Source organism: Leptodactylus fuscus, chromosome 5 (genome assembly GCF_031893055.1).
Source record: "Leptodactylus fuscus isolate aLepFus1 chromosome 5, aLepFus1.hap2, whole genome shotgun sequence".
NCBI lineage: Eukaryota > Metazoa > Chordata > Amphibia > Anura > Leptodactylidae > Leptodactylus > Leptodactylus fuscus.
Genome location: NC_134269.1, coordinates 144,111,856 through 144,137,025, shown reverse-complemented (window position 1 = coordinate 144,137,025; position 25,170 = coordinate 144,111,856). Strand labels below are relative to the sequence as shown.

Here is a 25,170-nt window from a genome sequence, read left to right as displayed (position 1 = left end):
AAATATATAGAATTATTTGATAACATTAGGCTGCTTCATTATTGCCAAATATCATCACCATGCAGTAATTAAATATGACCTTAATACTGTTACCTAACAAATATTACAAATACTTCTACCAAACCATGACCACTTTACAGTGACTGAACAATTCCACCATACTATGAATAAAAACCAATGTTACCATCATAAAGTTGTTAAATATTACCTATATACTGTTATTGAACAAAACATAGTATACAAGTATAAGACAAATATATGCCCCCCATAAACTGAAGTATAAAAAAAGTTACGGGTGTGAGAATATGATGACTTTTAGGGGAAAAAAATTTGGCACAGTTTTGGACTTTTGTTAAGGGGTTAAAATGTAAATAAAACCATATAAATTTGGTATCCCTGGAATCATAGTGAAACATAGAATAATATGACATGTCATTTTGGCTGCACAGTGAACGCTGCAAAAACGAAGCCTGTAAGAAAGCACAAATGCATCTTTTCTTCAAATCCACCCCATTCTGAAGATTTTCCCATTTCCCAGTACATTGTACAGAATAATTAATGGCGGCATCATGGAGAACAATTTGTCCCACAAACATTAAGATCTCATATAGCTCTGAGGGCGGAAAAATAAATGAGTTGTGGGGTTTGGAAGAGGAGGGGAGTCAAAAACAAACAACGAAAATCAAAAAATGCCTGTAGCGGGAAGGGGTTAATCTTAATAAAATAAAAATGTTTTTGCAGCATTACACTTGCGAATCCGGACATCCTGACAGCATTTTGTATAGGTGTATAGAAATATTATAAAAGATATGTAATATTCATGTATGTAATGTGCAGTGTTTTTGCTATTATTACATTTAATGGAGCCGGTTACACACTTTATCTCAGCAGCAATCTTTATTTTGTCTTGTATGTCCAATAAATGCGGCACAATGAAACCTATGCGGTGGAAGGGGTTAATCCATAGAGGAGCCTTTCTCCTGCATTCTCTGACCTAGACTTTTCCAGGCCAAGGCCCTTCACAGTCTCTGAAGAAAGCGCTGGCTTCTTTACTTCTGCTCCCAGCATGTACAGCCTGTTGTCCTGAGCTCTTTATTAATATAATGAGAAGGAGGTATTCCTGAAATGCTTGGGGATGACAGGCCAACAATAGCTGCAATCATGTGCCTTCATCAATCAGCTGACTTGTGAGGTTTCCATATAAAAAGCAGGTTTACAGGAGAAACTCAAGAAGTCTGTACAACACAAATAGAAGAAGCTAAGTCTGACCACAGCGCCCTCTGCTGCCCACTGGACTAACTACAAGTCAAAATGCAGCCTGCAATGATGATGTTCTCCTCCAAATACATGGCTAGGAGGGGAATGTCTTTGGATTCTGCAATGCCCCCTGATTTCTTTAGCAGCTCAGCAGTAAGTACAAGCAAATTCATTTCAATGTTTTACTTATTTTTTTCCTTTATTTGAAGTGATGGCATTGGATTGTATAGCTAAAGTTCTACAAAGTTGCTTATAAAACATGGCTAAGAACTGTGTTCAGTCTTATATGGCTCTTTATTTCTCTTGTTTAACCCAGAAAATGTCCTGTCCATTCACCAAGGTATTTATCAATGGCAATATCCCATTAGGTCTAATAGGAGCGCAGAGCTGGAGTCATTTTGCAGTGGAACAAAGTACTGCAAAACTTTGATGAATGGCTTTTTCCTTTGCCACCACTTGTAGTTTCAGAGATGTATTACTGTGTTCACTTGGGTCTGCTAGGTGCTGAATCTACACATCCATCTTGATAATGAATACACCAGCACAACATGCCCTTCCATGAGTGACGCCTGCTGTTATTCCAGCCAATAAAACAATATTTCTCTCCAAACAGTTTGCATTAGGACAGGAGATTTACCATTAGTCTGAAAATATCAAATTCTGCCTTAATGTGAAAGCCCATGACTTTGCTTACTGTTATTGACAGTCGATGTGATTCATGTGGAATCTCCTTCCTGCTTCCATCATTTGCATTAGTTATCCGTTATCTATCGATCTGTCTGTCTACACGATTCATTTTTAGAGTCAGTCGGAAAATATGTGAATATGGGAACATTCAGATGTCTGCATATATTAGGATATGAGCAATTGATTGCAGCTCGCACACGGAGGTGACGCCTCTGGGGGTTTCTGCACATACATACTGGCTTTTTTTTGTATACATGTAGTTTTGAGGACTTGAAATTTTGTTATTGTTCATGTTATTGTGTGTAATCATTTGTGTGCCTTTTTTGGTGATGTATAGGGTTTTTTAAAAAATATAATTTCTATTTTCTTTTTTAATATCTGCATAAATCTAAACAATAACATGTCTGTTTTTTTACACGTTTCATTTGGGGTTTTTTTTGTCTTTTTTTAATAGTACTAAAAAAATTGCTAACAAAAAAAAAATATTTTCTTTTTATCACCTCTCCATTTTTTTGGGGGTATTTTTATTTACACATTGTGTCTCCCCATAAAATCATAATAGACATTAGTTTCTCTTGGTACTGCAGAGATGATCTGGGTTCTCAAGGACTCAGCAGTTCTTTTAGTTCCTGCCGAGCTGGGGCGAAGCTGCTTCATGGCGGTTCCCATAGTTGTACACATATCACTGTGTGATATAGGTGGAGAGTCAAAATGCACACTTAGAATTCAAATACAAAGTCACACACTCACTGCTTACCGTACTAAGTCTTTCATATGACAGAAAATGGCGGCTCCCAAGACAACGCCACTGACATGTTACATGCTCCATCAGGTTTCACCATGGTGTCATGTTTTTCATTTGTGGAGGGAAACTGAAATATTCACATGAAATCCAGACAAAGACAAAACATACAAACTCACATCTGTTCTCCATTAGGAGACTGAATGATGAAGACCTGGACAGATAAAACAGTGGTTATGCGCAGAAACCTGCGGACCCCTTAGACCATAATGAGGTCCACCAGGTGTCTGTCAGATGGCTGCTGTTTGTAAACTGAAACTGGCAGAGAAAAAAGTGCTCCATACAGGAATTTTCTCAGTGACGATTTTCTGCAGTTTTTGCGGCGGAGTCTCCAATTGCTGACTCCAACGGAGACATGAACCTAGTATTACACAAATACTGCAGGTCAATATTGCTAAGGGTGGGTTCACACCTTTTCCGGTCTCCGCTTTCGGGTTTTCATCTTCTGCCGAGAGAAACTAGAAACCCGACAGCCAGTTTTCAAACCCATTGGGGATTTCTGACACAGTGGAAACCCTTCCCCCCAATTAGCTACTTTCTGCGGTCCTTATACAGATAACAATGCTGGAAGCAGATAGCTCTATTCTCTGGGTATTGACCATACTGAGTTACCGCAACTCCTATACAAGTAAATGGCTTGGCAGCAGTAACTCTACAGCCACTACAAAAAGAACAGAACATCTGTCTATCTGCTTCTGGATCTTTTCTTCATATAGAGGCTGCTGAGGTCTGATGATTGGCGGGTCCTGGGTGTTGGACCCCCACCAATCTTCTAATTGATTTTATTTAGAAAAAAATCTATATTTACCCTTATACCTGGTGCGGTCACCTGGGGATTGAGGCTGAGTGAGGTAGGTAGATAGATAGGACTAGTAGTCCACGGGGTAGCTAGGGAAACAGGGAGGGGGTGTGAGACAGGGGGGATCATGGGAGTTGTGGTAGGACAGCAGGAAGCTAATAGCACCAAAATACCTTTTTTTTTTTTTTTTTTTTTTTTTTTTTTTTTTTAAAAAAAAGGTTTTGTTTTGGGTTTTTTTTCCCAGAAAACCCCTTTAAGAATAAGTCATCAATGTTGTTTATGGAAAACTGCTTTAACTTGATAAATGCATGTGGAAACTTGACACTAGAAGTCAGCCAAAGAGTTAAAACATCTTCATCCTGCAAATGTTTGTATTGTGGAAGCATGAACAACTAGATGATATGTGCCAGGATTTATGGCGTAGGGGAGGATGGGCTGTATTAATAACTGTGCACTGACATTTGGTTGAAAGTTCAATGATCATCTCTGGAGTCAATAAATCATTGGAAGAGATTCCTAATGAGCATTTAAGGGAATGATTTTTCTTATCATTGCTATTAAATCCTTATGGGGCTGCCTTTGCATGAGAACCAACCTTTGTTATATTGTTGTGGCATTTTACAAGAGGGAGTTTTACACAAATATTTGGCCTTACTTTAAAGGAGAAGTCCAGGGTATGGTTATTTTCTTCTATAAATGGTGCTACACTTGTCCATGGGTTTTGTCTTTTTATTGCAGTCGAGCTTCATTAACTGAATGGGACTGGGCTGCAATACTACACACAGCCTGAGAACAGGTGTGGCGCTCTTCTTGGAGGAAAACAGCCATATTTTTATAATACTGGAAATCCTTTTAATGCTAAGGCCCCATGTAGCAATCCTCATTTTAAAAAAAGCGCACGTTGTTTATGCGATATAGGGCCCAGGCCTAAATGTGGTTGAAATATCATGTGCTATACAGATAATATTTGAGTATATCCAGCCTATATAATTGGAATTGGCTAGGGTATGATTGTATATAGAACATAATGGTAATAGAGGAAGGAGTTTCAGGTACATATCACGTAGTTATTGGCAAATTGCATAGAAATGACATTGATTGTTTGGCATAGAGCATGTATATGAGTGGTGTAATGTGAATGGCTTTATACAGGGTGTACAGTTAATATAGGAGGGGCTGAATTAGGGTGATGAATAGCTAAGAAACAAGCGGTCTGACCTAGTTTACTGCTTATAGGAGCATGATCCCTAGGATGTCTCCTGGTTAATCAATAAGAAATTACAGGAATCCCTATTAATCTTCCTAAAGTAAACTGGGACACAGGTGGTATTGACTTAGTTCTGCTTCATATAAAAGGAGAAATACAATTGTTTTGTGTGGTAGGATGAATGGAATAAAATAACAAAATATGATTTCTGCCTTGGTGTGAACCTAGAGTAACCATGTTTCTTTACTATTTCTGCAAAACACTGCAGAGCTCATAATACTAAATACCTTCTAGGACCTTACATTGTGAAAATGATGTTACCATATGTCCTGGAAGCTTCACCAATGCTGCTGATGACCCTAGGAAAAGTTATTGGGGTATGGGGATCTGACTGTAAGAGAGGGGGACTTGAGATCACTTGGCAGTCCCAAATAGTATCTGCAAGGAGCACCTTCAACTACTTTCTGAAATCACTGGATTTGGCTGATATTTATAAACATGGTGTCCATTAGAATTAGGATTATGACTTTCTGGAGCTACCGCTAGTTGCGTACAATTACATACAACATTGCACTTAAAGGGATTCTACCATTAAAATGCTTTGTTTTCTCGATAACACGTAGGAATAGCCTTAAAGGGGCTCTATCAGCAAAAATTATGCTGTATGAGCCCCGCATATGCCTGAATAGCCTTTAAAAAGTCTATTCAGGCACCGCTAATGTTATTTTACCCCTCCCTCCGTTTTAAAATAATATCCTAAAAACGATTATTCAAATGATACTTACCCGTGCACGCTGGGAAGTCCTGCACTATCCGACGTCATCTTGCTTCCTCTTCTTTCTTCTTCCACCGACGTCCTCCGGTCCTGGCTCTTCCCCGCCTTGATCTACTGTTCTTCCGGTGAGTTGTGTTCAAATTGCGCGCGTGCGCAGTAACGCTCCCCCCAGAGTGCTACTGCAAACTCGCTGGTGCCATTTTTGTTGTAGTTCTAAGTAACACTTAGAACTTCGCGAGCGTACTGCGCATGCGCAGTATGCTCGTGAACTTCTTGATTCCGGAAGAAAAGAAGATGAAGGCGTGGAAGAGCCAGGACCGGAGGGCGTCGCCGAATTAAGAAAGAAGAGAAAGGCGTGCCAGAAGATGACGTCGGACCGTGCATCACCCCTCAGCGTGCACGATAAGTATAATTTACATATATGGTTTTATTTTAAAACAGGGGGGTTAGGGGGAGGTTTAAAATAACATTAGCGGTGCCTGAATAGCCTTTTTAAAGGCTATTCACGCATATGTGGGGCTCATACAGCATAATTTTGTAGATAGAGAGATAGAGCCCCTTTAAGAAAGGCTATTCTTCTCCTACCTTTAGATGTCTTCTCCACACTGCCGTTTGGTAGAAATTCCTGTTTTCTTCGGTATGCAAATGAGTTCTCTCACAGCACTGGGGGCGGTCACCAGCACTCAAACAGCACTGGGGGTGTCCCCAATGCTGAGAGAGAACTCTCCAGTGACGCCTCTATCATCTTCAGGAACGGCCTCTCTGCGCGTCTTCTTCTGGAGCAGGGGTTTTCTGGTTAAAAAAAATAAAAAATTAAAAGGTCATTTAGTGCTATTAATGGGTTAATAAGTTCACTTAAATACATTTGGTTGTGTTTTGAGTGATTTTTAGGTTTCTCTAGGAGCTCCTGGCATCTTCTGCATTTGTTTGCATAGTGTAGCTTCCTCTTCATTTATCTTACAACTTCCATGATCCCTTGCTCTTCACTCAGAGCTGACTCACACTACATCTCCCTCATATCTCCTCCATGTTTCCCTAGCTAGCCTATCCACTACTAGGTCTTCATAACTAAGTAATTCAGCCCACGCCCCACCCCATTATACTTACCTGTCTTCCTGTCCAGATCTTCTGGGCATGGGGAAACCCTTCCTTTTGTGCAGCTAGCTCCTTCTCCTTTTGCAGACAGCACTCCAGCTCCATTGTGCAGGCATGGTAGGCCGGCAGACATCAAAGAAAAGGAGGAACCACCCCCGCAGATTAAGTGATGTTACTTGGCCAGAAGATCCGGACAGGAAGACAGGTAAGTATGTTGGGCTGGGGGGTGAGTAGTATTGGTGACATTCTGTTTCCGGAAAAAGGGAAATGAAACGTTCTCAGAAAATGTGCCTGGGGCAGTCACATGACCAACCCAGAGATCAGAGTAAATATACATTTTTAGTAAAGTAAGTAAGTTAGAAGTTTGGCAAGGGAGGGTGTTTAGCTTAGGGTAAAAGTATTGTTTTATCCTGGATAACCCCTGTAATGTGTATTTCTCTCCTCATATGATGGATGACAGCAATGAGCATTAATAACAGTAATGTGAACCTATCCTAAAAAATAGTAATGATAAAACAGGGCTGGCTCAAGATTCTCAGCGGGCCTCTGGTAATCATGGTAAGAGGCCCAATAAGTTACAGCCAGTGACAGCTACAATTCATAATGAACATCATATCTGCCCTTTCGGAGTGAACAAAGAAAGTTTCGGGCTTTTCAACATTGCATTGAATTTTGGTGAATGCAAACTGAGGGTGCAGCCTGTATAATTCTGTCAAAAAAATGAAAAAGTGTGACCCTAGCCTTACTCGTACAGTACTGTAATAATTGTAGTCCCAATAAACTATGTACCCAGAAACAAACGAATCAAGGCTCTGATCGGATCTGCATCATGGATTCTGTTATAAATGCAAATCACAACACAGTGTTTCATGGCAAACACCATCTTTATCCAATAGATCCCATTGACATACAATGTAGTCTGTTGAGTTTTATCATTTCATTCTTTTATACTAAACATTCATTTTAATGATTCCTCACTAAAACTACAGATATACAGTGAGCGGATTAATAAATGTTAGCAAATTAACAGGATTAACACTTTCACTGCTCATCGATCAGTTATCTGTGGCCCCTTACCTATCAGCTGTTACAGAAGCACTATACATCACTTGGAATAAACAGCAGGTGAGAGAAGGGAGACTTTAGGACATGGGGTTGCAGACAGACAATGGCAAGTTTAGTTAATAAAACTGATGTTTTGAGTTGTCACCTAAGCAATGGGCCCCCTTGAGCTCAGTGACATCTGGCACCTGCCTCTTGCCGGTGCTGACGCTGGCCCTGATTTTATTGAAAGATGGATATTTGTTTTAAGCCTTGATTTTGAGCAAGGACAAGAAATGTATGAGTATATGTTTATTTATAGTGCTTGGCTTCTGGTTGATCTAAAAAGTGCATATTGCATAGCTGATGGTTACACAGTTTCTGCTTGACTTAAAAGATTAGAGCAATGACTTCCTATACCGTGTTTTACTTTGTTTAACAGATAACGAGAAACTGTGGATTTTATAGAGTGAGAAATATAGCTAAGAGTGTTTATAGTGGCTTTCTGCTTCAGAAAGATAAGCCGTGACAGGTCAGGTGTGTTTTTAACTAAACCGTAATGGTAACATGGGCACTTTTGTTTCAACAAACTTTGCATAAAGGAATAGTACAAGGGATTTTATGAAACTTTGCAATGTATCTTATCAATGCAATATCAAGGTCTGTTCAATATCTATTTAGTCTATCATTGCTAATGTTCGATTTATTGCCCACATGTATATAATGTGGTGTATTACTCCGATCTGACAAGGCTCAACAGCTTGAATGAATAGGATGGCTGTTTAAGCCAGTGGATGTGGTTACTGCTCCACCCCCTGACTGGTCCGTGACTCCTTGGCCATGGCTACTGCTCCACCCCCCCGATCTGATTGGTCCGACTCTGAGGGGTAGATGGACAGGACATAGATCACCTTCCTGAGTGGCTCTAAAGAGTCCTTACAGTTGACCAGTATGTAGGACACGGCAAAAAGGTGTGGAGTGAGTGTCCCTGGTTGGGCTCCTTCACTCTGATTAGTTGAATGGCTAGGGGGTGGGCGGGGCTTTACATGGGGATATCACTGGCAAGTAGAGTATAGCTTATCTAGCAAGATAACCTCCTCAAAAGGGGCTGTCTCTAAGTGATAGAAAGATAGTTATAGAGCAGATTATTCTGTACGTACTGTATGCAGTGTATGGCAGCTAGTCTTCATCCACCAACTAGCCAGAAGAACAATGTAAGACAAGGACAGTGAGCCTTAATACTAGACCCACCCTGAAGTCCCTACATGCTTACCTCAGCTACCCTAAGCGGTAGAGGATAACTGTGCTATGGTCCCTTCCTATGTCACAAATGTAAACACAAACAAAGGAGAACAGGTAGCGAAATAGTCAACGGCCTGAACAGTCAGGCAGTAGGAACAAAACAAGGACTAGAAGGATAGACAGGTCTGAAAAAAAAAAGAGGTACAGGAGAAAAACGCTGTCATGCTCCACATAGACTAATATCAAGCACTTAGGTGAGGGTAAGAAAGCTATATATATGATGTCAGGAATCTGCCCCAGGCTTGATTGGTCAGGAAGGATATCAATCACATAAGTAAAGCTAAAGTTAACAGTTTGAGGAGCAGAGGGAAACAAACAGTAGAAGAAATGGATGTGGGGAAGAATGAATAGCAGAGGGGATAGAGCTGTGTTCAGATAGAGTACAACAACAAAACTGAAAAACTTAAAATCATAGCTGGACTCACCACCTGCACTGTACCCTATGGACAGAGGATAGCGAAGAACTCTGAACCATTACAGACGTTACAGTAACATTATATCCTCGAGATACGAGATAAGATCACAAAATGGAAATACCTCCTAAAAACAAAATGTGAAACAATCCCTTTTAATATTGACATGTATCCAATTGGTAAACATAATATATGGTAATATTCTATTTAGTGACATAACTAAAGTCCTGTGGGCCCGGGTGTAAACTTTTGTCCGGGACTGCCAACCCACTTCCTAGAGTGAATTCTTGATAGTGGTGGTTATGGGCGCTGAAGCGATATTTCAGATCCTTGAAAGGGATACAGCTTTAGTACCCACAATTGCAGTTATCAAGAATATGGTGAGTGAGCAGTGCAGCACCTGGCATGTAAACTATACTGGGACAGATTACATGTTCTGCAGTGGACCCCACACACTATTACACGCTCCACAGTGGCCCCAAAACAGTATTTTGTGCAAAACAGTGGCCCCAAACAGTATTATGTGCTCCACTGTCGCCCCACACAGTATTATATGCTCTACAGTGGCCCTCACACAGTACTATGTGTTCACCAGTGGCCCCCACACAGTGTTATATGCTCACAATTTCCCCACACAGTATTATATACTGAAAGTGGCCCCCACACAATATTATATGCTCTACAGTCGCCCCCTCACAGTATTATATGCTGATAGTGGTCCCACATAGTATTATGAGCTAACAGTGCACACTCCCTACCAAAACCTGAACCCCGCTTTCCCCCCTCTTACTCACATAAGCCTACACCTACATATATCCCTCTTGCTCACACAGAGCCTATACCCCCATGTCCCCTTCTTGCTCACACATGTTCTCAACTCTCCTCCTGTCCTGTACAATTCAGAATAGCTCTGCGAGTCCACCCACACAAGAGTGTAATCATATCCTAGTGGGTTAAAGGACCTTTAGCACACTAAGATTTAGCATCTACCGCAGGAGGAACCCTGGAGCGAATTCTCAGCCCAGGACAGGTGAGTATAAGTTTTTTTTTTTTTTTTCTATTTTTCTACATCTTCCCTAGGCTGGCATTTAATAAAAAGGTGCCCAGTCAGGCCCCTTTCCATTAACAATATGTATAGTGGTTGGGGAAAAAAGCTTTCTCCGGCCACTGTGGCCCAGGCTCTGGCCATTTCCAACTGGCTATGGGCGCCATACCCCTCCAGGCCCGGTCTCGATCAAACTCCCTGCGACCAAGATCAATACTCCCCTGATTCTATTGACATATATAAGAGAAGTAGGTTCACACTCCCTATTTCTGGTGCCAGTGTATTGACTGGCAGGTCACCATGAAGAACACTGGAGTATTATGATGATTATGGATCTGTCTACTTGTTATTAAATATGAGCTTGTCATTGTTCAATCAGCTTATTATTATTGTTATTATTTTTTTTTTTCAGCGTGACAAATTGAATGCTGTGAAAATTGATGAGAACAAATGTAGCAAAACCGAACCAGCTGCTGAAATAGAAAAAACAGCAGTTGTCCTCACTTTGAAAAATGAAGTTGGAGGTTTATTACAAACTTTAAAGATCTTTCAGGTAAGTTTTCATTTATTGTATGTTAAAAAATGGAAGGAAACAAAACAATTTCCAGCTCATTGATCACGATAAGCATTTATTACCAGAGGGAAATGATAGATGGATTCTCCTACTTTAGTACATGGCTCAGAAAAAATGTTATCTTGTAATTTTATTTTAGTCTTATGTTATAGGTATTTTAATTAATAACTACAAAGCAGTGTCCTTTGCATTTCTGTATTTTTCTAGTGCATCTAAAATGAAGAAATAGGGCGACTGTTCTAGTAGTCTTAGGGGGCATTCACACGGAGTAACGCTGGGCGTGTATCACAGCCGTACACGCCGGCGTTACAGCAGACTGCCGAACACTTCCCATTCACTTCAATGGGAGCGCTCGTAAACGCCGCTGTTACGAGCTCTCCCATTGAAGTGAATGGGAAGTGTTTGGCAGTCTGCTGTAACGCCGGCGTGTACAGCTGTGATACACGCCCGGCATTACTCCATGTGAATGCCCCCTTAAGAAGAAATATCCCACTGATTTATGTCTGTGGTTTCTGTGAATTCTATAAATCTTCATGGTAACAGACTATGAACATGTGTAGTCTGATGCTGCAGTCATCCTTCCTTCTATGTGTTCCTTACTTTAACATATATCTTGTGTGTTATTGTAGAAGCTACAGGCGCAAAGTTGTAGAATATTTTTATTGAAGGCTGTTTGCAAAATTGTGTATTTTTCATATTGGATGTATTAGAACAATAACAGGTGTGTATAGGTGTAAAGGTGTGTATAGCTTTTACATTTTGGAGCAATACATGCTGTGGCTTGTGGAAAATTGATATAGATTATGTATTTTAGAGGCTTTAAAGGGGTTGACCAGGAAGGAGAAATTTATGGCTTATACTTAAGAAAATTCATACATACAGTCTCTGTATGGAGCTGCTTCCGACACACGTACTATACACAACAAGGGCCAGAAGTGCCGATAACTGCAGCTTAACAACCATTGGTTATTTTTGATTTTTGTGAGATTTTTACTACTTGTGCTGCATATTCTATTTTATAGAAATAGTAGAAAAATCCTTCTATTTTTAACACAGTGAACATCTTGCCACTCTATAGATTTATCTCAATCTTTATAAAGTAACTGTGTCTGTTAACAAGAGGGAAGGCAAGAAACCATATTAAAGCTGAACTGGAGACAGCTATTGTGCCATCTGGACCCATTTGCCCAAATGTGGCTGGTCATACACATTAGATAACTATCTGTCCTGACATCCTCATACATGTACATACTCACCTACACCGAGCATGCATATATTTTGAATGTGGTAGTGGAAATAAGATGCTACCTGAAACCAATGTATATAGCTTATCTCCCTGAAGGCAAAATGTTTGGGCATATTGAAATTCAGTAGCTAAAACCTTATCTATCCCAACATTTACTATTGGGGGAGTCTAATGCACATTCCATAGCTTTTCCCACCAGAATCGGTGACACTTGCAGTCGCGATGCTTTCTTTTATTAAAAATACTGTCTGAAACTTGAAGATAAACTCATCTGCAGTCCGCATAAACAGTCTGTAATGTATCTGTAGTCTTTTGTATTTGCAGATTTGCAAAAAACAAGGAAAGCTAGCACTTATGTCACTTGATAGTCCCAAACCTCTAAAATTGATCACATGATAGTCCCGTTTCTATTTATTTGGGCAGTTCTTTGCTGACTACACATAGATTTCTGGCTTTTTTTTATCTGCAAACATGGTTTTTCTCTTGTGTGGGTCATTCTCTTCTGGACTGTCTTGTGTCTTGGCGATTTGGACAGCAGTCTGTTATGCTGGAAATTGAATGGAGTTATTTGGGTTCACCCCCTTGTGTCTCAATGGCTCAGGAAGAGTCATTTCCACACTGTTCTCAATGGTTTCTAGAAGCCATTGGACAAGTTCGACAGCTACTGTCGCATGACCATCCTGACTTTTGATTGTCTGCTGTCAAACCTGCATCCTGGGCTCACTGTCTAGGATACCAAGATGCGATGGTGCATGTCTCCTAAGGAATGGCTTCTTGCCACCCTCAGGTAAGTACACTACTGTCCGCTTTTGTCTCTTGTTATTTGTTTTTGCCCTTTCATCCTTGCTAATGTTTTTATTGTGTTTGCTTTTACTATCATAGATTCCTGGCTAATGGGAATTTTTTTTTTTGCCTCACTGCACTTTCGGTTCCTGCTGGGCTGCTCAACGATTTCATGTATCATCAGCCTGACCTATGAACTGACTCGGCAACTTTTGAGAGCAGTGGTGATGCCTGAGCCCAAGGCACAAGACTGGCTTCAGATTTCTGAGAGTTTCTACAATTTTGCACAGTTTACCAACTTTGTGAGTACGCTTGCTGGGAAACATTCGTGTAAAGAAGCCACCTCTCTCAGGGTCCATGTATTTCAATTATAAACTCTTTTCCTCAGTGGTGTTGTTAACTGTGGTTGACAGCAACTACCAATTTATAACTGTAAATATATATGTCTTTGGAAGTTCAGCTGATCTTGGAATCTTCAGGGCTTCCAGGATGGGTGAAAGGCTTTGGACCAATCATTTTGCCCTTCCTGAACCTAGAAAACTGCTTGGTTCCTTTGGCCCTCCGACACCATTTTTCAACATTGGACTTTTTCTTCATGTATTGTGGACATTCCCTCGGTATGGTTTAGATCACCAGAGGCACGTCTTTACGTAGATATGTTGAATGCAACTTTGGTATTTTAAGCAGCAAAGTGGTTGGTGTTTCAAAACTTTCTTCCAATGTGTCCTCAACATGACTCTGGTTATCCAAGCCAGTGTCATTCTACATAACTTTGTGAGGATTCATGACATGAGGATTCTGTGAGCTCGAGCATTTGGGACCTATGTATGACATCCCTTTGGATCACACCATTCATGGATGTCCTGGAGCAGCTGGACTGTCTGTCCGTTTGAGATCTCTATGCAGACTACTTTATTTCACCTTGTGGATCTATTTAGCAGATGGATGCTATTCATGGTGTTCATTAATTTTTTATAATGTCGTTTTTCCTGCTTAGATTTTGTTAGGGACTCGCAAGAGAATGAGGACCCTTGACGCGGGTTGCGAGCTTAAGTGTTTCTGCATGTTTCCTTTTTTTTTTTTTTTTTTAAACCGTGATTGTACTGTAATTTTCTCATTTTTATCATTTTATTATTTTAATAATTATAAAAGGTGTAGCATGCAGAAATACAAACAAATACCTCATATCGTGTTTGATATATATATAGCAAGTGAAATAAGTATTGAACACGTCACTAATTTTCTACGTTAATATATTTCTAGAATTGCTATTGACATTAAATTTTCACCAGATGTCATTAAAATCTCATCCAATCCACAAAGGCAAAGAAATCAAACCATAGACATCCATAAATTAAGTGTAATAATGAAAAATGACACAGACATTGGCTGAAATGTATCAGGAATTAGAAAGCAATCCTTTCACATAGTGACATATAATATCAGCTGGTTCAACTGATGGCCTATAAAAAGGTCTCTCATTACTAAGGTGCCGCACAAGAAACATCTCATGATGGGTAAAGCCAGTGAGCTGTCTCAAGACCTTCACAACCTTATTATTATTATTATTGTTTATTTATATAGTACCATTAATTCCATGGTGCTTTACATTTGGGGGTTTACATACAATACACAAAGTATACAAGTAGATATAATAACAGTGACCGACTGGCATGGTGGGGTAACCTTATTGTTGCTCCCCACAAGATTTCAGACAGAGGAGTGAAAAGAATTATCAGAAGAGTTGTTCTAGAGCCAAGGACCATCCGTGAAGAACTATGGAAAGACCTGGAATCAACAAGTGCAATTTTTGTACAATAAGTAAGAAAACAATAAGTAATGCCCTCAACCTTCATGACCTGTATGAATGTTCACCATGCTAGGCTCCATTGCTGAACAAAAAGCATGCTTAAGCGTGTTTAAAGTTTGCTCAACAATAGAGATGAGCGAACACTGTTCGGATCAGCCGATCCGAACAGCACGCTCACATAGAAATGAATGGGAGCACCTGGCACGCAGACTTTGCCGGCGGCCGGCCGCTTAACCCCCCGCTTACTGGCCGCTTCCATTCATTTCTATGGGAGCATGCTGTGAGCGTGCTGTTTGGAACGGCTGTTCCGAACAGTGTTCGCTCATCTCTACTCAACAACATTTAGACAAGCCTATGAAATATCAGGAGAATATAGTCTGGTCAGATGAGACCAAAAGGCGATGCATATCACCCCAAAACACCATACCAACAGTGAAGTTTCAGCATACAGCATTGGCAAACTTCATATAATTGAAGGAAGGATGAATGGACAAATGTACAGAGACATTCTTAATAAAAATCTACTGCCAACTACCAGGATGATGAAGATAAAACATGGGTTGACATTTCAGCAAGACACTGATCCCCAACTCATAGCCAAGGAAACTCTCAATTGGTTTCAGAGAAAGAAAATAAAGCTTCTAGAATGGCTGGGCCAACCATCAGACCTGAATCCAATGGAAAATCTAAGGAAGGAACTAAAGCTCAGAGTTCAATGAAGGAGCCTACAGAACCTTCAGCATTTGAAGTATGTGTTTTTAAGAATGGGCCAAAATCACACCGGAGCAATGCATATAACTAGTTTTTCCATACAGGATGTGTCTTGAAGCTGTCATCATCACCAACAAAGGCTTTTGTACAAAGTATTAAATGCATTTCAGTAAGTGTGTTCAATAGTTTTTCCCTTTGTCATTTCTCATTATTACACATAACTTTATTTATAGACATCTATGGTTTGATTTCTTTGTCTGTGTTAATTGGATGGCTTGTTACTAGAGATGAGCGAACAGTAAAATATTCGATATTCATTTCAAATAGCCGCTCAATATTCGACTATTCGAACGAATATCGAACCCCATTATAGTCTATGGGGAAAAATGCTTCGTTTCAGGGGAACCCACCATTCGACTCAGGAGAGTCACCAAGTCCACTATGACACCCCAGGAAATGAAGCCAACACCCTGGAATGCAACTGGGACAGCAGGGGAAGCATGCCTGGGGGAATCTAACAAGCCCAAGTACCTGTATTACGTTGGGATCCCTGTCAGCTTGCGATATACGGGAGCTGACTTTTTCCCATAGGAATGCATTGACCAGTATTGATTGGCCGAATGCCATAAAGAGTACAGCATTCGGCCAATCAACGCTGGTTCTGCCGGAGGCTCGTCTGTGAGGAGGCGGAGTCTAAGATCGGACCCGAATGGAGACTGCTGTGGACTGATCTTAGACTCGGCCTCCTCTGACAGAACCAGCGTTGATTAGCCTACTGCTCTACTCTGTATGGCATTCGACCAATCAATGTTGGTCAATGCATTCCTATGGGAAAAAGTCAGCTCGCGCATATCGCAAGCTGACAGGGATCCCAACCAGGTAGAGCTCCAAGAGCTGGGTTGATTGGCCTAATGCTGTACTCTGTATGGCATTCGACCAATCAATGTTGGTCCCAAAGAGCTGGGTGAGTGACATTCCCACCTAAATAGAGGTAATCCCTAGCTATCCCTGCCTGTACATCTGTCTCTGTCTCACAGTCACATAGTTCACAGTCTCAAATTAACCGAATGTTAAATCCACTGTTCGTATAAATTGGAGGTCCCCTGATTTCGGCCGCCAATTTTTCCAATTTTTTTTTAATGCCTCCGTTGTCGTAGTTCCTGTTCCACCTCCCCTGTACAGTTATTGGTGCAAAAAATACGCCAGGGAAGGTGAGAGGGGATACAAATTTTTAGTGTGTTTGCCTCGTGGTATTCGATTGGAATCAAATACCTCGAACGGCCTGATATTCGATCGAATATTTATTTGATTGAACAGTTTTCGCTCATCTCTACTTGTTACCGACATCTGGGGAGAATTTCACGTCAATAACAACTTTAGAAATCTGTTTACCTAAATAAATGTGTTCAATACTTGTTTCACCCATAGTAAATAGAAATATGATATATCATATGAAACAGTAAAAACAAAAGATATAAAACAGATACATGCAATAATACAAACAAGCCAAATAAATTGTGACTGAAAGAGCTGGGACCATAAAATGGCTCTCTATAAATCTCCTCCTGTTCTGGTTGCTGTCCACACACCTGATGCATGTAGGGACCATATTGCTGCCCAACATAGAATGACCCAAAGGATGATGTGTATGGCATTGGCTAAGGACTATAAATGGGCTGCTGAGAGTGGGGATATGAGGCAGCCACTGTAGGTGAAGTAGTGATGGACTGTTGCTGCTCAGTGAAGTGGTGGAGCTCCCTTGTGTCCATTCTTGATACAAAGACCTCCAGCACCCCCAGTCAGGGACACATAACGGGAAAGCCAACAGTGCGAAGAACTCAGCACACTGTTGGCTTTCTAATGGAATATAAAACCGCATGTGCCCGAGGACATGAAACATCCTCTTTAAATATGACGAATATGAAATTTGGGGAAAACACAATGGTCGTGTGAAGGAGACCTTAGATGGAAGAAGTTATATTTATCTGTTTTGCTGTGTGTTAGGACAGATCAATTAGATGTATAGCAATTGAGTTGCACAGTATTATAGTGTGTATATTTCTATATATTACTTCCAAGATACTTGAACAATGTTTTCATAGCTTGTCTGATGTTTTCCAGTTTTTATAGATTAGTTGTATGGAACTTACTCCTACTCGCCACCTCGAATGTTCCTTTGTTTATACACACACTTTATTCTTCAATTGGTATACATGTATTGTATTGTTATGGTGTTTCTTTATGGAAACCCATTACTTTTGTCCTCCCACATGGGCACTATGGGGGATGCAGTTGTGCTAATAGTTTAATGTTATAAGGACATTTTTCTTATTCACTAATGTAAAGTCATTCTGTACTAGTGAAATGGACACTGCATTTAAGAATGCCCACAGCCTTTTTATTTATTTGACAGTAACATAACTTTCGGAGGATTATAAATGAATAATCCATGTCTGTATTTCTATTTAACTGCACAGAATTACACAAAAAAAGAAGTTGTAACGTGTTCAGGATATAGCCTGATTTTCTAATAGGTTTCAGTAGTCCTGTTGCCTAAGGCTTGTCATTTAGAAGATTGATCGCCCTGCACTTTCCAGTAGAGCAGGTGTATGGAGGAGTAATGCCCCAAATGTTATATGTGCTGCATTTGTACCTGTCTAATTAAACAAATCCCCTCAGGATGACCCTTCTCCTCCATGTCTCTGATTCTCAAAGCCCAATTACATCTTAATGTGGATGTTATGGTTGTAACTAACATTTGGATTAATTCATTAAAGTCAGTGCTGAATTTTGTGAACATCTTGAGCTACATTCTCATGTAGATAGGGCTAAGTTCTAAAGGAATGTATATTATGTACCAATCACATCATTTTAGGGGTATGCCAGCGATCTCTATATGAGACATACTAGCTCCACTGACATATGTATTATACGATCTATAATGTGCTGTACTCATGTAAGGTGTGAATAGCTGATGGAACTGTTTTACAAGAAGTGATTTCATTAATCAGCAGATTTGCATATTAGCAGATGACTATGAAGTTCAGGGATGTTAACAATGATTGCCATAAAAACCCCCAATATATATATCAAATATCAAACAGTAGAATCAGAAAATTGATGCTTTGAGTCTGACCATTCTCATACTTTAACCACTTCATGACCAGACCACTTTTCCCACTGGACACATTTTAGCATTTTTTGTGATATATAAGACTTTAATTACTATTTTATTTTTGCGTGTTTTTCTTTTTTTCAGTATCTGGAAGAATATAAAAATAAGGGGAGTGGAAACATGTCTGGTTTTCACATTTTTCCTGATTTTTTATTTTCTTTAAATTGCACAATAGTATTCCTTCTCTGTTACAGTAATCTTAATGTTCCGCAGCGTTTCCGCTGTGGCCAAACTGCTGCGTTTACACCATGTGGGACCCCGGCCTAATGGCAACTTTCACAGCTCTCGTTAAGCACTGTGTATACAGCAATCGAGAAAGTAGCATAGTAATGAGCTGTCTGTCACTGATGGGTATAGGTATGTCCTTGTAAAGTTAATCAGCCACTGCCTGGATATGCATAGTCAGCAGGCGGTCAGCAATAAGTTAACCCCTGTAGAACAAGTCTATATCTGACCTTTAGGACTAAACATTTTTTTAATCATTGCTTTCTAAGATCCATAACTTTTTTTTCTATTGGTTTCTATATGAAGGTTGATTTTTTTGTTGCAGTACAATGTATGATTTTCAGTTGTATCATTTACAGCACATAAAACTTACTGAATAACTTTTGTTATCCCTTTCTGTGGGACATGGGATTATTGATTACCTTTCATTGATCATTTTGGGAATAAAAAATGTGTTTTCTGATGTGGGCTGTAATGATCCCAGTGATACCATTTGTCTGATTTTATTTGTTTAACATTTTAAAACAATAAAACCACTTTGTATGGAACAATGGTTGTTCATTTTCTTTTAAACTTTATTTTACTTTATGTAATGTATTTTTTCAATCCCGTAGTTTGTCACAATGTGATCATTTGATTGTTGCACAAGCAATCTATCGGGCTCTGGTACAACCTAATAGGTATTTTAAACATGGCAGGGCTGGGTGTATTTGTGAGGCCCCTAACTGCTATGACAACCATTGGAACCCTGCGATCGCAGTGATGGGGAGGCTGATGGAGAATGGGGAAACACTGGGAGTCCTTCCTTATATTATGTACCTGTATATTTTGATGCTTCAACAACCATGACATCTGGATGTACAGTAACAGCAGAGTGCGAGGAGGGTTTAGTGGGGTCACAGACAATCCATACTGTTGCCATTCAATACTATTCTGCCCAGGTTGTCTCCCCCTGAGCTGCTGCTCAGACACCAAACCCCACAATTCACCTGAAGCTGACCCTGGGGATTAAGGACACAGACACTCTGCCTCTCACTCAAGTCCACTTTACTGAGGTAGATGAGTTTACAAAGGAGTGCAATTATTCAGTGACAAACAGCTGACAATGAAAAGTAATGAACAAAAGTTGCAAATTTAGGCTTGGTGTGCAAGATCGCAGACCACAGCGAAGAACAGCATGCTTCTCCTGTAGCAGGGGATGCACTACTAGTCACCAGAAATCCTGTCTGCCTACTTACAAGTTACCCAAGTTACCTTCAATGTTCTGTTCATAGAACTAAGAAGACATCTTTCAATTAAGAGGAGGCATTGCTCTTCGAGCTGTCCAAGATGGTGACATTTCAAGCTATCCTCTGCTTCCTCAAGCATATCTCCAAACCAACTTCCAAGTCATCCCATTTTTCCCAAGTGCAGGAATGTGCTCTTCAGAAGGGTGCCATTCCCACCCTGGGCAGCCTGGGTAACGCCTGATGAGTTGCACCATGGTTCAGCAACAAACAATTTCTGCAAAAGTGCAACTCACAGGTGTAACTACTTTCAGCCTCAAAGGAGTCCAGACTTGTGAGAAAATGGCATGGACGGTACTTGGATGATATCCATGGACCTACAGGTTTCATTAATGAGCCTGGGTTGTAGAATGGCTAGGAATAGGACCTGTCCTGACTTTTGTCTCCAGGGTTCACGGGACCTGTGATAATACAATGTGTATGGAGCCCTAAGAGTATAATGGATTATAAACATGGCTAGCACACTGTGTGTATGGAGTCATCGAAGGAGAAAGTAGTACAAAAGTGAAGCAGTGTTGATACATTAGCTAGTGATGGAAGAGGCATCCTGGACACACAGATCTCACACCAAGCATGTATTACCGATAGTAAGCAATGGAAAGTAGGAATATGTTGTAAACTGCATATCAGGATGCAGAAAATGAAGAATTAAAGTTTGCAGCCTGATACTTAGGTCAACAAAAACATATCTAAAAATATGCCTTTAAACCCCATACCAAAGTCAGCTAAAAAGGAAGGACTTTGGAGGAAATAAACATCTGTTTTCTCTGCCACATTTCTGTAAGACTAATTCTTGAGCCTGCAGTATGGGCTCATGACTGTATTACAGTTATATGTACAAACTATATATATATATATATATATATATATATATATATATATATATATATATATATATATAGGAAAAAAAGACAGAATTGGATGCCAGCCTATGAGATTTGGGAAAGTCTTTCCTAGAGAAGGCTTTAACAAAAAGCTTTTCTGATCTCCCGAACTGCATGAGGCTTTCTTGACTGTGTGTGCAGATCCTTGCTCTGTCAGAATCTTGCATTTCTGATCCAGCACACTATTCAGCCCTGAATCTCAGTTCTTTGGAGCTTAATAGTGAGCAGTAAATGTTCCCATAAGTTTAACCTCTCACGATCCACTTTAAGTGTATATGTATCAGCCCGCTATTGTCTCCAACAGAGATGTTGTAACAAAGGAGCTGTAGACCCATTTGGGTGTGTCAACTTTACTAATACTGCCATAAGGTCCCATGTTGAAGAAAAGCTGCTTTTTTTTGTTGCACATTTTGCCACGGTTTTTTGAGCCAAACCCAGGATTGGCTACAGAATAAATGGGAAATATTAAAGAAGCTCTTATACTTCTCCCTTCTGTTCAATCCGTTCTGGGCCTTGGCTCAAAAAAAAAAAAAAAAAAAAAATACAACAAATCGGTATTAAAATAGCAGCTTTTCCATCATGTGCGGCCTTAGCCTTAAACACAGTTTAAATGTAAACTAAGCATTCGTAAGCTGTGCCAGATTTATCACAGTTGCTGAATCTGACTTCATTTACGTTAGTAAAAAGAGCAAAAATGGTTTGTCTTCAGCCAAGCCCTCTTTCCCAATTCACCATGACCCTTTTTTGGAAGTTACACTTTCTATGTCAGACAAGTCAATAAAATTGCACTTAAATTCTGGTGCATTATCATTAGTATATCTGGAGCACCAGGGAAGCACTACCTGTTTCTGAGAGTGACTGTACCCACAGGATATACAGACACTGATAGACATACAGAATCTGTGAAAGGACATGCCCATGGGCTGTAATGCAACATGGGTTATCTAATAAATATGACCCATGTGTTGTTTCAGAATAGAGAAGTCATGGGGTTTACTTCACCTCTTATGTGTAAGGGGTGATCTCTGATGAGACAATTCCTTTAAAAGGTCTTCTTAAAAGCTGGTTAGACTGTCCTCAAGAAAGAGTCCTCAATGAGGATTTTTAGAAAAAGGTGTCAAAGTTACAACTGTTCATAAATATTACAAGTTACCACCCAGGAGTTTAGTGTCACTTATAGTCCATTGTACTCCAATGTAGAAGGATGAAATGGATGTATCATAATCCTACTTGATAAAACAATTCTCAATATCAGTAGATATTTAAAAAGATGTATGACTCAAGACATTGGATTGTACATATTCTTGTAGTACTGGTGCTTAATGTGATATCTTGGTGAACCAGCTTACATTATATGGTATATTTTTGTGTAGAACATACCGTATTTTTCGGACTATAAGACGCACTGGACTATAAGACGCACCTCTAGGTTTTAGAGGAGGAAAATAGGGAAAAAAAATTTTGAAGCAAAAACTCGTAAAATATTTAATATATGGGAGTTGTAGTTTTGCAACAGCTGCAAGGCCACATTGACAGGTGACCCTGCAGCTGTACGGGGATGCATAGAGTGTTTTTTTTTGCGGGGCCAGAAGTACTTTTTAGTTATACCATTTTGGGGAATATCTATTTCTTAGATCACCTTTTATTGAAAAAAAAACCCGGTGGTTTATGATATATGATTTTCTACTTTTATATATATATTCTATGGACAGGAGGTGATTTAGAACTTTTATTTATTTAATATTTTTATTATATATTTTTAAAGCTTTTTTTTTTTTACTATTTTATACAACTGTATTGCCGTCTATGGGACATTCTGTGTATTAGTATTACGGCTGGTCATAGACCCAGCCGCAATACTAATACAGTCCTATGAAAAAGTTTGGGCACCCCTATTAATCTTAATCATTTTTAGTTCTAAATATTTTGGTGTTTGCAACAGCCATTTCAGTTTGATATATCTAATAACTGATGGACACAGTAATATTTCAGGATTGAAATGAGGTTTATTGTACTAACAGAAAATGCGCAATATGCATTAAACCAAAATTTGACCGGTGCAAAAATATGGGCACCTCAACAGAAAAGTGACATTAATATTTAGTACATCCTCCTTTTGCAAAGATAACAGCCTCTAGTCGCTTCCTGTAGCTTTTAATCAGTTCCTGGATGAAGGTATTTTGGACCATTTATTTCTACAAAACAATTCAAGTTCAGTTAAGTTTGATGGTTGCCGAACATGGACAGCCCGCTCTCAAATGATCTGAAAACAAAGATTGTTCAACATAGTTGTTCAGGGGAAGGATACAAAAAGCTGTCTCAGAGATTTAACCTGTCAGTTTCCACTGTGAGGAACATAGTAAGGAAATGGAAGACCACAGGGACAGTTCTTGTTAAGCCCAGAAGTGGCAGGCCAAGAAAAATATCAGAAAGGCAGAGAAGAAGAATGGTGAGAACAGTCAAGGACAATCCACAGACCACCTCCAAAGAGCTGCAGCATCATCTTGCTGCAGATGGTGTCACTGTGCATCGGTCAACTATACAGCGCACTTTTCACAAATAGAAGCTGTATGGGAGAGTGATGAGAAAGAAGCCGTTTCTGCACGTACGCCACAAATAGAGTTGCCTGAGGTATGAAAAAGCACATTTGGACAAGGCAGCTTCATTTTGGAAACAAAAATTGAGTTGTTTGGTTATAAAAAAAGGCGTTATGCATGGCGTCCAAAAAGAAACAGCATTCCAAGAAAAACACATGCTACCCACTGTAAAATTTGGTGGAGGTTCCATCATGCTTTGGGGCTGTGTGGCCAATGCCGGCATCGGGAATCTTGTTAAAGTTGAGGGTCGCATGGATTCCACTCAGTATCAGCAGATTCATGAGAATAATGTTCAAGAATCAGTGACGAAGTTGAAGTTACGCCGGGGATGGATATTTCAGCAAGACAATGATCCAAAACACCACTCCAAATCCTCAGGCATTCATGCAGAGGAACAATTACAATGTTCTGGAATGGCCATCCCAGTCCCCAGACCTGAATATCATTGAACATCTGTGGGATGATTTGAAGCGGGCTGTCCATGCTCGGCGACCATCAAACTTAACTGAACTTGAATTGTTTGTCCAAAATACCTTTATCCAGGATCCAGGAACTGATTAAAAGCTACAGGAAGCGACTAGAGGCTGTTATCTTTGCAAAAGGAGGATCTACTAAATATTAATGTCACTTTTCTGTTGAGGTGCCCATACTTTTGCACCGGTCAAATTTTGGTTTAATGCATATTGCGCATTTTCTGTTAGTACAATAAACCTCATTTCAATCCTGAAATATTACTGTGTCCATCAGTTATTAGATATATCAAACTGAAATGGCTGTTGCAAATACCAAAATATTTAGAACTAAAAATGATTAAGATTAATAGGGGTGCCCAAACTTTTTCATAGGACTGTATATAGCAGTGACAGGCCTGGGAGCCTCATTAGGCTCCCGGCTGTCACCCGAACAGGTCGGCTCCTGCGATATCGCCGCACAGGAGCCGGCCTGCAACTTCACAGGTACGGGGCCGGTGGGGACTGGCCCCGGGGGAGAAGGGGCCGCTGATACTGACCCGGCATCTGCTGTACTAGAGAGGCGGATGCCGGGGAGGGATAGACGCCGGGGCCTGAGACATCGCTGCCCTGCCCTGCATGAAGCCAGCGGCGGGGGGACGGAGGAGCGGAATAGCATCACTCCTCCCGCTGCTGGCTTCATGCAGGGCAGAGGAGCGCAGCGATGTCGCAGGCCCCGGCACCTGTAATGGCGTCTATCACTTGCCGGCTTCCGCCTCTCTATTACAGCGGATGCCAGGCGCCACATTCGGCCTATAAGACGCACCCTTCTTTTCCCCCCAAATTTTGGGGAAAAAAAGTGCGTCTTATAGTCCGAAAAATATGTTCTTCCTGCATGTGATCATATTCAAGTAAAATGGGCTCTCACAATTAAAATTTAGCAAAATTTTTAATTTTTACACCAATCACTCCCCTGTTGAGTGGGAGAGAAGGCAGATGTATGCACA

At 40.2% G+C, this 25,170-nt stretch overlaps 1 protein-coding gene across 1 annotated transcript in view; it reads left to right on the top strand.

Annotated features, from left to right (window-relative positions):
* The first annotated feature begins 1,245 nt into the window (after window positions 1-1,245).
* The window catches only part of TPH2 (tryptophan hydroxylase 2), a 203,619-nt gene continuing 179,694 nt past the window's right edge, over window positions 1,246-25,170 (top strand). Inside the window, exons 1-2 of the mRNA XM_075274369.1 lie at window positions 1,246-1,410; window positions 10,836-10,976. Of these exons, the coding sequence (XP_075130470.1) occupies window positions 1,312-1,410; window positions 10,836-10,976 (240 nt within the window). The 5' untranslated portion in view covers window positions 1,246-1,311. The remainder of the gene's footprint in view (window positions 1,411-10,835; window positions 10,977-25,170) is intronic.